Source organism: Pongo pygmaeus, chromosome 12 (genome assembly GCF_028885625.2).
Source record: "Pongo pygmaeus isolate AG05252 chromosome 12, NHGRI_mPonPyg2-v2.0_pri, whole genome shotgun sequence".
NCBI lineage: Eukaryota > Metazoa > Chordata > Mammalia > Primates > Hominidae > Pongo > Pongo pygmaeus.
Genome location: NC_072385.2, coordinates 102,533,566 through 102,547,918, shown reverse-complemented (window position 1 = coordinate 102,547,918; position 14,353 = coordinate 102,533,566). Strand labels below are relative to the sequence as shown.

Sequence of the window (14,353 nt, the reverse complement as noted above, 5' to 3'; positions counted from 1 at the left end):
TGGGAAAAGTCAGATATAATTTTATGTTTGCTCTTCTATAGGTGAGGGGTGTTTTCCTCTGACTTCTTTCAAGTCATTTTTCTTTACCTTTGATTTTTTGAAGTTTGAATATCACATGCCTTGGTGTAGTTTTTCTTTGGTTTTGTTTTTTGGTACTTACCCTGGTTTGTGTTCTCTGAATTTCCTGACTGTGGTTTAAAGTCTGACATTAATTTTGGGAAATTCTCAGTCATTTTTGTCTCAAATATTGCTTCTTTTCCTTTCTCTTTTTCTTCTTTTTCTTCTGATATTCTCATTACACATATGTTACATCTTTTGTAGTTATCACACAGCTCTTATTTGTTTCTGTTTGTTTTCATTCACTCCCTTTTCTCTGTTTTTTGGTTTTGAAAGTTTGCATTGTCATATCCTCAAGCTCAGAGATTCTTTTCTCAGCCATGTCCAGTCTACTAATGAGCCCACCGAAGATAGTCTTCAATTTGTTATAAGCGTTTTCAATCTCTAGCATTTCTTTTTAATTCTGTCTTAGAATTTCCATTCTCTGCTTACATTATCCATCTGTTTTTGTATGTTATCTATTTTTTCCATTAAATCTCTTAGCATACTGACCATAGCTTTATAAAATTCCTCATTTGTTAATTCCAGTATTCCTGCCCTATTTGACTCTGGTTCTGCTGTTTGTTCAGTCTCTTCAAATTGTGTTTGCCTTTGACTATGCCTTATAATTTTTGGTTGAAAGGTGGACATGATGTACTGGCTAAAAGGACCTGATATAAATAGGTCTTTAGTTAATGTAAGGTATGAAGGAGAAGTATCCTATAGTCCTAGGATTAGTCTCAGTTTTTTGGTGAGCTTGTGCCCCTCACCTGTGAACTTCACAAGTGCTTCTCAGGGTTTTTTTTCTCCATTTGGTGGGACAGGATGGCTGGAGGGGGCTGAGCTTGTGTATTTCCCTTCCCACAGGTGAAAGACTAGAGGGCCTGGGGTTGTGTATTTCCCCTCCCCAAGGTAGGTGAGGATCTAATATAACCTCAGAAGTTTAGGCTGTGGTAAAATAATTTCTTCTGAGGACAGGCCTTTTTAAGAAGAACAGAATGCTCTGGCATATTCCAAAATGGTTCATTTTTCCCACTCCCCACCAGAAACACAAGGAGATTTTTCTCCAACATTTACTGTGAGGACCTGGTGGAGATCCTGGAGGTAAAACTCACAAAGGTGTAGAGCACCCCCTCCATGACTGCATCCCCCTGGAGTTTATATCCATGTATAAACTCCAGCAATTCATCAGTTAGTACTTAAATCTTCCTATCCTGGCAAAGGTTCCTGCAGAGGTTTCTGCTCCTGGGTTTCTGCTCTGATATGCCATGTCTGCCTGTCTGTCTCTCCAATTTTTTGGACAATGAGTTGTCCTGTGACCTCATTCCTCTGATGGATCTAAAAACAATTGTTGATTCTTCAGTTTGTTCAGCTTTTTTCTTCTTGCTTAGATGAAATAAAGGCTCCTAAGCTGCTTACATGCCAGACCAGAAACTGGAAGTCTTGCTTGTACCTGTTTAATGGTTCCTCCATTTCTTTCCTTGTCGCCAGATAGCTGTGGTCACTTCTTGCCGTGAGCAGTGTGCCCACCTCTAGCTGACCCTCCACACGCTTTCTAGTGTGTGCTGTGGACAGGAAAACTAGTAACCGAGTTTGTTAGAGCTGTGTGTAAAATAAAAATTAAAAGGCTCTGAAGAAACATCTCGGAGACCTCCGATGAGTAACATGCATTAGCTACTGAGCACCTTTTGTGTGTCTGGCATTTTGGCTGCTCAGAGCTCTCAGCCTTGCTCTGCTCTGCACTGCAGGGTAGCTGAATTGAGGGAGGTAAGTGCTGCATGGTGAAATCAAGAGCCATTTCAACTTCCAGGAGGGAAGGCAATTGCTATACTCAAAAATCCTTCTCTTTTGAAAAATTAAGAGGACTGATTACATTATATAACTTTGAGCAGGTTCTTACGAAGTAAATAGAGGCAAGATTAACAATCTCTGGTTCTCAGGAAACACTGAGTAACTTGGGAAGATTATATAGAGGCTAATGGAAGAAATGTACCAGCATTATAATTTATAGTTCCCATTTATTGAATAACAGAAATGTGCCAGGCATTGTTCTAAAAGCTTTTCAAGAAGTACTTAATTTTTATAAACACAGTAAGGTAGATATTCTAATGAAATCACCTAATAAAATCACCATTTTATTAGGTTGGTGCAAAAATAATTACAGTTTTTCCCATATTTTTAATGGCAAAACCACAGTTACTTTTGCACCAACCTAATAGAAACAAGGAGACTTGCCCAAGGTCGTGCATCAATTAAGTGCATCAAATTGAACCCAGGTCTGCAGAATCTGAATTTGTGCTTTTAGGCATTTCCATTTAATTCCACACTTGTTAATTCATCAGCAGCAGCATTAATCAGAGTGTGGTGTTTTCCATCCTTATAAGGTCCTGTCTCCATGTCTACCCACCCCTTCTTGGATTATACGGACACAGCACTCTTTTTCATGATGCGCCAACCCTAAAGGTGAGTGGAAAGCACAGGAGTCTGTAACTCCCCTGGACCCAGAATCAAATTGAAATGAGATGGTTTGATTTGGAGTCAGGATTAACTTGGCCCAATTGAGAAGTCAGGTAAAACCTGAGGGGAGATTAAGCCAAGAAAGGAGATGCCAGCTCCCTGCCTTCCTTGCCAGATGGCAGGTGTGTGTATGTGCTTATATAATCAATGCCCACGCATCCGGCTGTGACTTCTCACTCAGAGTTATATGAACACTGCAGGGGTTCACAAACTGTCTGGAGATCTAATTACCAGTTTCATAAGCCCAACAGAGTGCCAGCCACAGAAAGCAGCCAGAAGAGGGAAGGAGGAGGGGTGCAAGTGCTAAGCAAGGCCACGTTGTTATTAAATGCTACATTCAGCACCTGTGCCATGGGCTGAGACTGCCAATCTCCAAGGGAAAGCTGCCAAGCCCAAAGGCACTGGAGGAAGCTAGCTCTTAGGCGGTGAGCCTCTTCCAGGAAGCCGGTCTCCAGACCATCACTGGCAGAAAGTCCCATGCTATTCATAAGAACCCTTCCCTGAATAAGAATAGCAGACTCTACTCCCCATGCCAGATGTCCCCAGAGGGAAGACTCACTAACTGGTCATCTTATCATCGTTGTTTGTAGACCAGAGGCCCTTGGTCTCCCTCCCAACAGTGATTTCTGAGCATTGCCATTTTAGGAGCAGAGACACTGATGTTCTGGGGTCCCCACTTACCCTGGCGAAGGTCCGGAAGCCCTGGAGGATGGGTCTGTAGCCTGTGCAGCGGCACAGATTTCCTGTGGGCCAAGGAAAAAACTGCAATGTCAGTACAGGGCCCTGGGATGGGTGAGGAGTTTGTGACTTTGCTTGCAGCTAAGTTGGGTGCTGTCTTTACCAGGCTGCATATTCTGTTACCTCTGTCTGGAAGGCCTCTTGGCCTTCTCCTATCCTGACTTCAGAACAGTTATCATGACTTCAGGAAGTCTTTCCTAGAATGGAAGCCTTCCTAGAATGCCCAGACTGAGTCAGGTGCCTCTCCTAAGTGCTCCCACAGTGGCTGATCATGGCTTCATCAGTTAGCCTATCAGACTACATTATAAACTCTCTTCTTCAGAGTATGAACTTTTTGAGAGTAGAGGCTGTGTCTTTTATCCCTGTGGCATAGGATGTGACTCAAAATAACTGAATAAATGATGGAAATGGGGAGGCTTCTCTATTCAATTCAGAGAAACAGACACATAGGTGGTCTTGGCCCTGCAGAATCCTGTTCTGGTGAAAACTGAGAGGGAAGGAAACCATATCACTAGTGCCCGTGGAGTTTTCTAAATGACGTCTTCCTGCACCAGCCATGGACTGCCAACCCCACTCCAATACTGGTGGAAGGCAGACAGACACCTCAGAAAGATGAACCCAAAGGCGGGAGACCCCAGGAGGTCTCCACACCAACCAAGAGTTCTCCCAACTAAAACAGGGTTGGCTTTCTAGCAGATCTTAGTCACCACCTTGTTGGGGGGCCTGAGCCCTTCCTCCAAAGGGTAGTCCCTCATGCTTCTCACCCTGGCACTTGCCCTGACCTCTGCAGGGCCTCGTTTGCCATTCCACCTGCTAGGCTGTGCCTGAAGACCCATACCTTGGAAGGCATTCTCAATCTCCTCCATGGTGGGCTCGGGCTGATTCCGGAGCAGTGTGTACATACTCATGACGATGCCGGGGGTGCAGAACCCACACTGGGAGCCGTGGCTTTTGGCAATTCTCTCCTAAAAGGTACAGATGACATAGACACCTGGGATGGCAGAACCCTCCCAGGCTTCCCAAAGGACTCGACTGGAGCCAGCCCATGTTGAGAGACAGTAGGGGTAGTAGTCACTGCACAGAGTCAAGCCCCAGTGCCACCATTTACCAACTGTGACCTTGGCCAGGTTCCGAGCCCTCTGAGTCTAGGTTCTTCATCTGTCTGATGAGGACCATCCTTGTAGTTACCTCTAGAGCTGCGATGAGGATTAACTGAGATAATTCATGTAAAACCTTAACACTCTACCTGCATATAGCAGGCAGTCAGCCAATGTTAGCTATGACTAGGAAGGTCCCTTCAAAGAACAGTGACTATCATAACCAGAAGGCAGCTTCTGAATGGATTGGGTGTGGCATATGACAGAAACAGTCAAAGGTGATGTCTAGATTTTTGTCTTGAGCAATTGGGTGGATGGCTTTGCCATTGACTCAGATGGGAGAAGACTGGGGAAGGAAGCAATTAGGAGAAGAGTAGGGTTTTCTTAAGTTTGAGATTAGACATCCATATTGAGATGTCAAATAGGTAATTGGAAATGTAACTTCTGAGGAGAGGTCAAAGCTGAAGTTGTAAATGAGAGTGCCATTAGCATGTGGACAACATCAAACTCATGTAGGGAGAGTGTAGGGATGAAGAAGGGGAGGGGACCAGGTCAGGGCTCAGGGCACTGCAGCAATTAGAGACTGAGCAGAGGAGAAGCCAGTGTGGAGAGAGAAGGAAAAGCCAGAATCACAGTGTCACAGAAACCAAGAGAAAACAAATAAATGGACGAGAAGTGGAATCTGGCTCTGTAGCCTATTTGTAGCCAAAATAAGTGGATTAGGAAAAAGAACCTGTACCATTGGATAGGGAGGATTTTAGGTTGATTATACAGATACAACCTGATATGGTTTTGTCATGTCCCGACCCAAATCTCATCTTGAATTGTAGCTCCCATAATTCCCATGTGTTGTGAGAGGGACCCTGTGGGAGATAACTGAATCATGGGAGTGGTTCCCCCATCCTGTTCTCATGGTAGTGAATAAATCTGACGAAATCTGATGGGTTTCTGTTTTCACTTAGCTCTCATTTCTCTCGTCTGCCACTATGTAAGATGTGCTTTTCACCTTCTGCCATGATTGTGAGGCCTCCCCAGCCACGTGGAACTGAATCCATTAAACCTCTTTTTCTTTATAAATTACCCAGTCTTGGGTATGTCTTTATTAGCGGTGTGAGAATAGACTAATACTTGACCCCTATGTTTAAACTGTTTATTCTTTCTTTCATCTATTTGTTTCAAAGCAAATAACAAGCCTTAATTAACCCTCTCACATCTCCTTCAGGTTGGACAAGTTTAGTAATTTCCCCTCTTCCTGCCTAAGAAACAAATCTATAGATGGGAAGCAATACCATCCCGACCTGGCTGACCTCACATGACTGGCCCAAGATGCCATTCCAAGGAACAGAACCAGCCACTCCGCAGGAGGCTCTGGCTCCATTGCCTGAACGACATGTCTCCTCAAATAATCAAAGGAGGATTAAGACCTGGGCCAAGCTCTGGTAACTTTTTTTTTTTTTTTTTTTTTTTTTTTTGAGATGGAGTCTCGCTCTGTCGCCCAGGCTGGAGTCCAGTGGCGTGATCTCGGCTCACTGCAAGCTCCATCTCCCGGGTTCACGCCATTCTTCTGCCTCTCAGCCTCCCGAGTATCTGGGACTACAGGCGCCCGCCACTCTGCCCGGCTAATTTTTTTGTATTTTTAGTAGGATGGGGTTTCACCGTGTTAGCCAGGATAGTCTTGATCTCCCAAAGACCCCAAGTTTCCTCAAACAAAATGCCTTGGGGACAATGGCCGTTCCTTCCAACAGGGCCCTACTCCCCTTTCTTTCCACTCGGCCTAAGAGCATCCTGATTGTCTCTCCAAACCCATCTCAGATTATTACTGCCCACTCACCCCAGAAGTGTTTCAGATTTCAACGCATTTTCAGGTGGTCTGATACCATCAAGCAGAAAGCCTTGCTCAGGCACTAAATCTCTGTCATCTTATTTAGCACTTGCTAACCTCCATTCTAATGAAGGCGGAGGCCTAGCAGTTTACATTTGTACTATATGTGGGTGGGAGGTAAGAGGTGCAAAATCAGCATTGCAGGGAGTAGGTGGGCTTATAAACAAGTGGCACAGATAATTAAAATTCAAATCTAGGAAGGCTGGGAGTTTCCTAAACACACTCCAGAACAAAGTGAGGAAGCTCCTCTGCATCTCCTCCTCCAAGTTCTGGACTGGCCTAGCCACCAGATTCATTTGACCTCTTGGGTCCCTTGAGATCATGCAATGTTATAACCAACCAGCCACAGGAAGGAGCTTCAGGCTTTGGTGTTTCTTCTTTTCACCTCACGGTACCCAGAGGAGATGGGGAGGTGGCCAGGGTGCAATGCCTCCTTAGATTAAGCAGTGAAACTCTTCCCAACAACCCAAAGCAAGTCTGCAACTTTGGCATGAGCCTTCCTGCAGAGGAAACAGCCTGATCTCAAGAGCACAGCTCCCTTTCCTCTGTTTACCTGCACAGGATGCAGCCTCGTCTTGGTGCTTCCTATTCCTTCCACAGTTGTCACTGCAACATGGTGCAAGGAGCAGATGGGGGCCAGACAGGCATTGGCAGAAAAGTGGCTAGAAACCCAGATTAAGGTCATTCCATTTATTGTCCACTCAGATCATCAGAATGGGCCTGACCGTGGGCTCTGGAGGACTTTGTGAGGCTTTATGTTACGTCTCTCCGCTCCCATTTATGTTCTTGTCTCTTCTACCAGTGTCCTCACCTCTCCACTGAAGACTCTGGGCAAGGAACAAAGGAAGCTCTCCTTGTAGGTAAAGCTGAGCCCCTCCAGAGTACTGTGGGATCAGGCATCAGAGCATCCTCAGCCTCTGAGCAGGAGCAAGGGCGCCAGGGTCACTTTCAGTTGCCTCCTACTCAGCCTGACCCAGGAGGCTGAGTCAAGAGGAAATTTCTCTGGCAGGCTGCAGCCTTAAAGCATGCTCCTGCCTGCAGGGCTGTTCCTTAGCCTCCAATCACTTTGCTTCCCTGCATTTCCTCACTTCTATTGCTTTCATTCCTCTGTGGGGAAAGGGGGAGGAAACCCCCAGGCAACATGAGACACCAAGCCCTTAGCTAGAACTTCCTTGCATTCTTCTGTTATTCATCACTAATTCACTTACATTCAGCATCAGTTATTGAGTGCCAAACATAAGCCAGGCACTCTGCTGAGGGCTGGGAAAATAAAGATGAATAAGATGAAAGCTCTGCCCTTCAATAGCCTGCAGTCAACTGAGAAAACCGAAGCCCATACGAAGGTGCAATTTAAATCTTGTTAAAGTAAATTAAAAAGGAGACCAGGCCTGAAGACTCAGCAGACAAAACCAGTTAGGCCTCATAAGTGACCTAAACTCTGCTTAATTTGCAGCAGAGTCTTAACTTGAGCTACTTCTTATGAATATCTTTATATTAAAAAAAAGCCTGACGATCAACCAATCAGAAGTAGTCAACAAACTCATAACTATAGAACTAGGGACTTTCCAATGGGATAGACCAAGTAAGGCAATTGTATAATTGTAACCAATCAAATAATTTCTTTGCTTTTTGCCTGTCTCCATCCTACAAAAACCTCCTGCTTGCATTTCCCTGGTGGAGCTCCTGAACTGCTTCTAATTTGGAGCTGCTTGAACTCATGAACTGTTGTTTTCTCAAATAAACTGTAAAAATTGTATCATGCCTCAGTTTACCTTGGGAATGCTGTGCACAGGGCACTATGGGACCAACACAGTCAAGGGGCACCTAACCCAGTCTTGAGAGATCCAGGATGGCTTCCTGGAGGGGGTGATATTTTTGCCCAGTTGTAAAGAGCTAGTAAGAGTTAGCCGGATAGAGAAATCCTAAGAGAACTTCCCAGCTTAAACAAAGACCAAGCAATTAGTGGGCCTGTGTCATTGGTATTTCACAATTATCTCTGCTTGAATGGAGTGCTGGGCCCATGGTGAGAAAGAAAACTGGAGAAGAAACCTGGGGCATACTGTGCAGGGCCTTGCCCACTAAGCAAAGATATTTTGTCCTGGGGGCAATGAAGAGCTATTGACGGGTTTTATGGAATGTGATATAAACGTGGATTTTAGAAAAGTCATTTTATCAGCAGTTCGGAGCCTGGTCAATATTATAAGCCTAGAACATACTTGCTAAGAGATCATTCTACAGTTTTCCTGTGCACAAATTCTCCATAAAAACAGGGGTTCACACATGTGCACATGCACACACATACACTCCTGCACTCCCTCACAAGCTGGTCCTGCATCGCAGCCCCCATGTGGGTAGTCAGCCAGCAGGCAAAGGATACACGATCTTGTTCTGCAGACGATCATACTTGGAGAGCATCACTGTGCAAGCCCCGCAGCCACCCTCTCCACAGCCGAGCTTGGTTCCACTCAGCCCCACTGGGTGGTCAAGAGTTAAGGAGAATGAACTCAGGGAGAGGAGTCTGCTGGGTTGCTAGGAAATGTCTGGGCAGAGCTGTGGGCAGAGCCATTCATTCCCACACGTGCTCAGGCCCCTCAACCCAGGAAGGCAGCAGGCCCACTGGCCTCCTTATTCAGAGGGGCTGCACTGCACCCCAGGGAGGCAGGGAACAGGGCCATCTCCACTGCACAGAAGAGCAAAGGCATCAGAACCCCATGGACAGCACCCAAGTAGCATCTCTTGGGACATGAGTTCTAGGACTGGTCAGTCCCAGAGCCTTCTCTTGGGTTGAGGTCTTCTATGTGTGAGCAGGTAAATCATACACCTGAGCATACGGGGCAGTTCTCACATCACTCCCAGCTGGGCACACCATGAAGCCTCTTGGGCCAGAATGAGACATTGATCTGTTCTGGGACCTCTGAGTCGTCGCTTTTCACTCTGAACTTTTTGAGCCGATAAATCCCCAAGAATAAAAATTAGGGCTAGACCAGAGGCTTTTGAATATTTGGTCCAAAAGGTACGTGAATGGAAATTAAAATAGAGTGGTTTTTTTAGGTCCGGGTCCAATACTGGGCCTCACTCTTACATATACTTGCAGAAAGATCATCTGCTACTTTGAGTTTTAAAAGTGCCTAACTGGTAGGCCTAACTGTTCTAGAGAACAGCTATTGTGGAGGTCACTTTCCCTGAGTCACATGGTTGCTTCTCCCTCAGACCTGCAGGCCTCTAAGCCACCCACTACCTACTGAAGATGGAGGGAACTGAGGGTATTATCGCCTGGTCACTTCTCTCATTTTCAAGACAAAATGTAAAAACAACGATATAACATCTTATTTTTGAAAGGCACTTTCACCTAGGTACCTGTTTGACCTCCAGAATGATATGGTTAGCAGGTAGGAAAGAAACTTCCTCACAGATTTAAAAAAACAACAAACTGAGACCCAAGAGGTAACGTGGGCCACACAGGATGACACAGGAACTCACGTTGCCCTGCCGGTGTGGCCCCATCACAGCCATCGGACTCCAGACTGGGTGAGCTCCCTTCATCATGCTCCTTCCTTCCCAGCACACCTGGGAAGGTTTTCTGTGTCCTAGTCAGGATATATGCAGCTATCAGCAGGTCAAACAACTTTGGGGGCACCTGAAGATGAATGGTGGCACCTGAAGATGAATGGTGGCAGTACAAAGTCTAGCAAGGTCTTCTTCCAGCCTGGAGACCTTTCTGGAAGCTAGGGTAAAAGTCAAGGCTGGAGTTTTCTCCCCCATCTGGAACTCCCATAAATTGACTCTGAGCACAGATAGCGATAAGCTGCAAGGTCATCCTACTTATGTGCCAACTTTCAGTTTTGCATTTCATTTAAGATGTGACACAGCCAATTGCTGTGATAAGGAATTTCTGAGGCTTCTGGGCCTTCAAAACTACAATGGAAATGATTAAAAAATTAAAATTAGTTTTATTATTAGAAAGCTAAAACTGATCTCAATAATCTCTGAGAATGAGCTTCTCTTCCCAGACCTCCCACGTAGATGGGCTGTAAATGGAGTTCCATGCAATCACCTGATCCGATCTAGTGACACTTTCACTCCCCAGCACCACCAGGTTTATCTTCTGTGAACCTCCAGATACACCCACTTATGGTAAAAAATCCAGAACAAAGTACACCAAAGCCAACCACTGTACTGTCTGATAGGAGGGGAGCAAACCAGAGTGAAAGCATGGGCTCCAGTCTCACTTCTGTGCGTGTTGAAATAATCCTTGCTGTCCCCAAATATGTCACTGGAAAGACCCACTAGACACCCCCCCGGGAGAAGGAGGGTTTTGTTGACAGAGGTCAGGATAAACACAGTCCTGCTCACAGGCCCCCTGGAGAGTTGCCAGTGCGGGTGAGAGGTTGGGAACACAGCTCTAGGCTTTGGTGCACTCTCCATCACTATTTCCCCAGAACACACTAGCAAAAGGCAGGTCACTTCACATATCAAGGCCTCAGTTCCTCCTCTATGAAAAGGGAGTGTTACGCTTCCATGGGATTCCTGTGGAGATTGAGGTGAGCTGCACAAATCACTTTGAATCCTGCCTGTATATAGGAAGTGCTCATTAAATATTAAGTCCAATTATTATTATTGTTTTAGTTCCAGGGTCCCAGAATACTTCCAATACTCAGAACTAAAGGTAAAGGGGCTTTTCCAGAAGCCCCACCCACACTGAGTGAAGAGCAGCACCCCAGTCTCTCTAAGGAGTCCCCCCACCCTCCTGGGCTCCCTGTTTGCTGTTTCTACAATGAATGCTACCTGCATAGGATTCTTACCTCACGCATCCTTTTCCCAATAGACACATGTTCCCTTGCTTCCCTCCACCTAGGCAGAGCTGGAAACATTCCCCAGGAACTCCATTTATGTATTAAGCAAATGTCACCTAAGGAAGGCCCCCCTCTTCCCACAGAGGAATGACCATGAAGCTCACCAAGGCTAATGAGGACCTTCCTACAGGCCCTGGATTAAACCTTGGCATTACTAGAGTCTTAGCTGGGAGACACCTCGAAGATCACCACAAACAATCCTCTCATTCAGTAGCTGAGAATTTCAGATTACAGGTGCAACTAAAATGCAAGTGTCCCAAGTCCTAATCCAGTGCTCTTTCCTCCACACCTCAAGGCCACCCTACCAGTCACTAGGAAACAATGTAAAGCCTAGAGAATCAGTCACCATTGCCCCCCTTCTCCATCACTCCCACTCCAAAGTCAGGATACACTTTCTTCTCAGGTAGGCCAAAAGGGTTGTCTCTGGATCTGCGTTTTTCTCCACCACCTATTAAAAGAAATGAAAGAAAAATATATCATAGGTATACTTAGTCATCCTTCTGCAATTAATTTCTTCCTTCAGTGTCTCACTCAATAATTTGTAGAGTTAGTGGGAAGTTTGATATAGTTTGGACTCTGCCCCTCTAAATCTCATGTTTAATTATAATCCCCATTGTTGAAGGTGGGGCCTAGTGGGAAGCAATATGATCATGGGGGCAGATTTCTCATGAATGGCTTAGTGCCATCCCCTTAGTCGTGAATTAGTTCTCACAAGATATTTAAAAGTGTGTGGCATCACCCTCTTCTCTCTCTCTCTTGCTCTCACTGGCCATGTGATGTGCCTGCTCCCACTTTGTCTTCTGCCATGAGTAAAAACTCTTGGAGGCCTCCCCAGAAGCCGAGCACATGCTGGTGTCATGCTTGTACAGCCTGCAGAACTGTGAGCCAATTAAATCTCTTTTCTTATAAATTACCCAGTCTCAGGTGTTTCTTTATAGCAATGCATGAATGGCCTAATACAATGTGCTAAATAGATAATGAAAACTAAGGTATTTTTATGGCAGTTCCATAAGAATGAACCTATAAACTACAGCCAGACTATGTATATACTCAAATCCTCAAATTCTAAAATTGTACCTCAGTGCTCACCTTGGGAGCCACCACAGAACACGCAGGCATTGCAACTCCCACACTGGCTCGACCAAGGCAAAGTCCCCTTCAAATCAAACCTGTCATCTCATTTCAACTGCTAGATCACACCTGTGAATTTCAGGGGCCTCTGAGAGCATGGCATGCAGATCTCGGACTATGCCTCTTTGAGTATACACTCTCAGACCCTGCATGTGACTGGAAGGCCAGTCTGTTGGCCTGTGCTCAGAGCAGAGTGTTGCATGTGATGGGTATTAGTCAACACTAATACATGTCAGAAATGAAAGAGAAATCTCAAACCAAAGATCCATCACTAGGTTCAATAAGGTGGAAAAAGTGGTCTAGAAAGTGCGATGTCAGTTCCCACTGTGAATTGTCAAAGGAAATCTACAAAAACCCATTTCAGTACTTCTCACACATTACCAAAGCTTAAAAGGGTGTATATTATTGGGATAATAAAGAGAAAGAATTCATGATAAGGTTTTCGTTGGAGGGAACTATACTAGCCACACCTTCCTAAAGGAGAAGGGGAGGAATATTTGCCTCCCACCTCAAACTTAGTGAGGGGACTTGCTTTGTGCTACGTAAAAATCTAACATGCCACCTTTGCAGCATAGGGGAAGAGACGGGCTTAACAAGAAATTAATACCGACAATGACAAGTTTAAACTCCTCATTAAACTTAAGTTGGAGAGGTGGCTGTGCTGGGGTTGGTACACACTCCCGGAGCTTGGTAGAGCAGAGGATGTGGGAGTGTTGCCTATGGATGTAATGCAAGCCATTCATGAGATCAAAAGAGCTGGCTTGGAGGTCTTTAAATCATTTCCCAAAATACAGGATAAAGGCTTCAATAAAGAGAGACTGTGTGGAGGGGACTTCCCCAAACTGGAGGCTGATGGAGAACAGCGGCCTGAGAAAAGTGCATCACTCGTGTCATGAGACATGCATGCAAATATTCCCCGTGGTGGCCCTTGAAGATCCTTGAAAGCCACCACAAGAAGAATGAAAGGGTCAGCTCCAAACACCGAAAAGGCTCAGAAAGCCGGAAGCCATCTTACAACAGTACCAATTAAAGGAGAGCTTTCTTGCTATCCTCACCACGCCGTCCTGAATTGAGACTGTTTGGCAACTTAAGATTTTTTATTGACTAAGAGTAATAAAAAGTTCATGAAACTGCCAGAATTTGCCCTTTGAATAAAGTTTAAAGGAAAGTAGATGAAATTAATTTTCTTATATGATTATACCCCATGAGTCCAGCTTATTCAATATCCTGGTTACAAATCGTAGGAGAAATCATAAATGCACAAAATAGCAATCTTTATCACCTTTCTTGTAGATGACAGTAAGAGCCTCTTAGCTTACTACCACATTGTTCATTTCTCCTGTACTGCAGTTCTGCTTTTATCACATCACATCAGCTCCCTGCTCAATGCCTTTCATGACCACCCGCATATTTAAGGTAACATCCAAGTTCCTTAGGCTGTCTTTTAAGGCCCTTTTCACTATATTTCCAATCTCCATTTTCAGGCTTTCTCCCTTCTACTTCCCTGCCACGCTGGTCATCTTACTGCACTAAAAATACATTTTATATCTCCTAACTCCTGTGCCTTTGACTATGCCATTCCTCTTCCACCTGCATTTTGACTTATCAGAAGACTTCAAACAATTTCTTCATAAAGGCTTTCCTTATCACTCCAGCCACAAGTGGATTGCTATAGAGAATGACTGTGCCATTCTCAAGGTGTGACAGCAGGATTACCACGGTGCACTCCATTGAACACTCTCAGCAGGATACCAATGGGTATCCCAAAGGAAAAACATTTTGTAGGGAAGTGAGTTAAGGAAATGTTGGGTTAAGCAGATTGCTCTGGTAAAACTCGAGCATCAAAAGAAATAACAGCCATAATGGGCTATAATACATTAAATACAATTAAAACCTATGAGTACAAATAGATAGAGTCAACAAACAAACAAATGGAAGATATGGAAAAGCTCTTCCTGGCAGAAGAATGTCATCTAATAAATATGATTGGCCATCTTGTAATCAGCACAATTGATCCACTTAAGAATCATCAATGGAAA

At 44.8% G+C, this 14,353-nt stretch overlaps 1 protein-coding gene across 2 annotated transcripts in view; it reads right to left on the bottom strand.

Annotated features, from left to right (window-relative positions):
* Positions 1–14,353, bottom strand: part of XDH (xanthine dehydrogenase) — an 85,294-nt gene that overhangs the window by 64,904 nt on the left and 6,037 nt on the right. For both annotated transcript variants that reach the window (XM_054476517.2, XM_054476519.2), the window contains exons 2-6: positions 11,574–11,631; positions 8,708–8,804; positions 6,884–6,992; positions 4,190–4,316; positions 3,295–3,356 (exon numbers count right to left, since the gene is read on the bottom strand). In XM_054476517.2, coding sequence (XP_054332492.1) covers positions 3,295–3,356; positions 4,190–4,316; positions 6,884–6,992; positions 8,708–8,804; positions 11,574–11,631 — 453 coding nt within the window. The remainder of the gene's footprint in view (positions 1–3,294; positions 3,357–4,189; positions 4,317–6,883; positions 6,993–8,707; positions 8,805–11,573; positions 11,632–14,353) is intronic.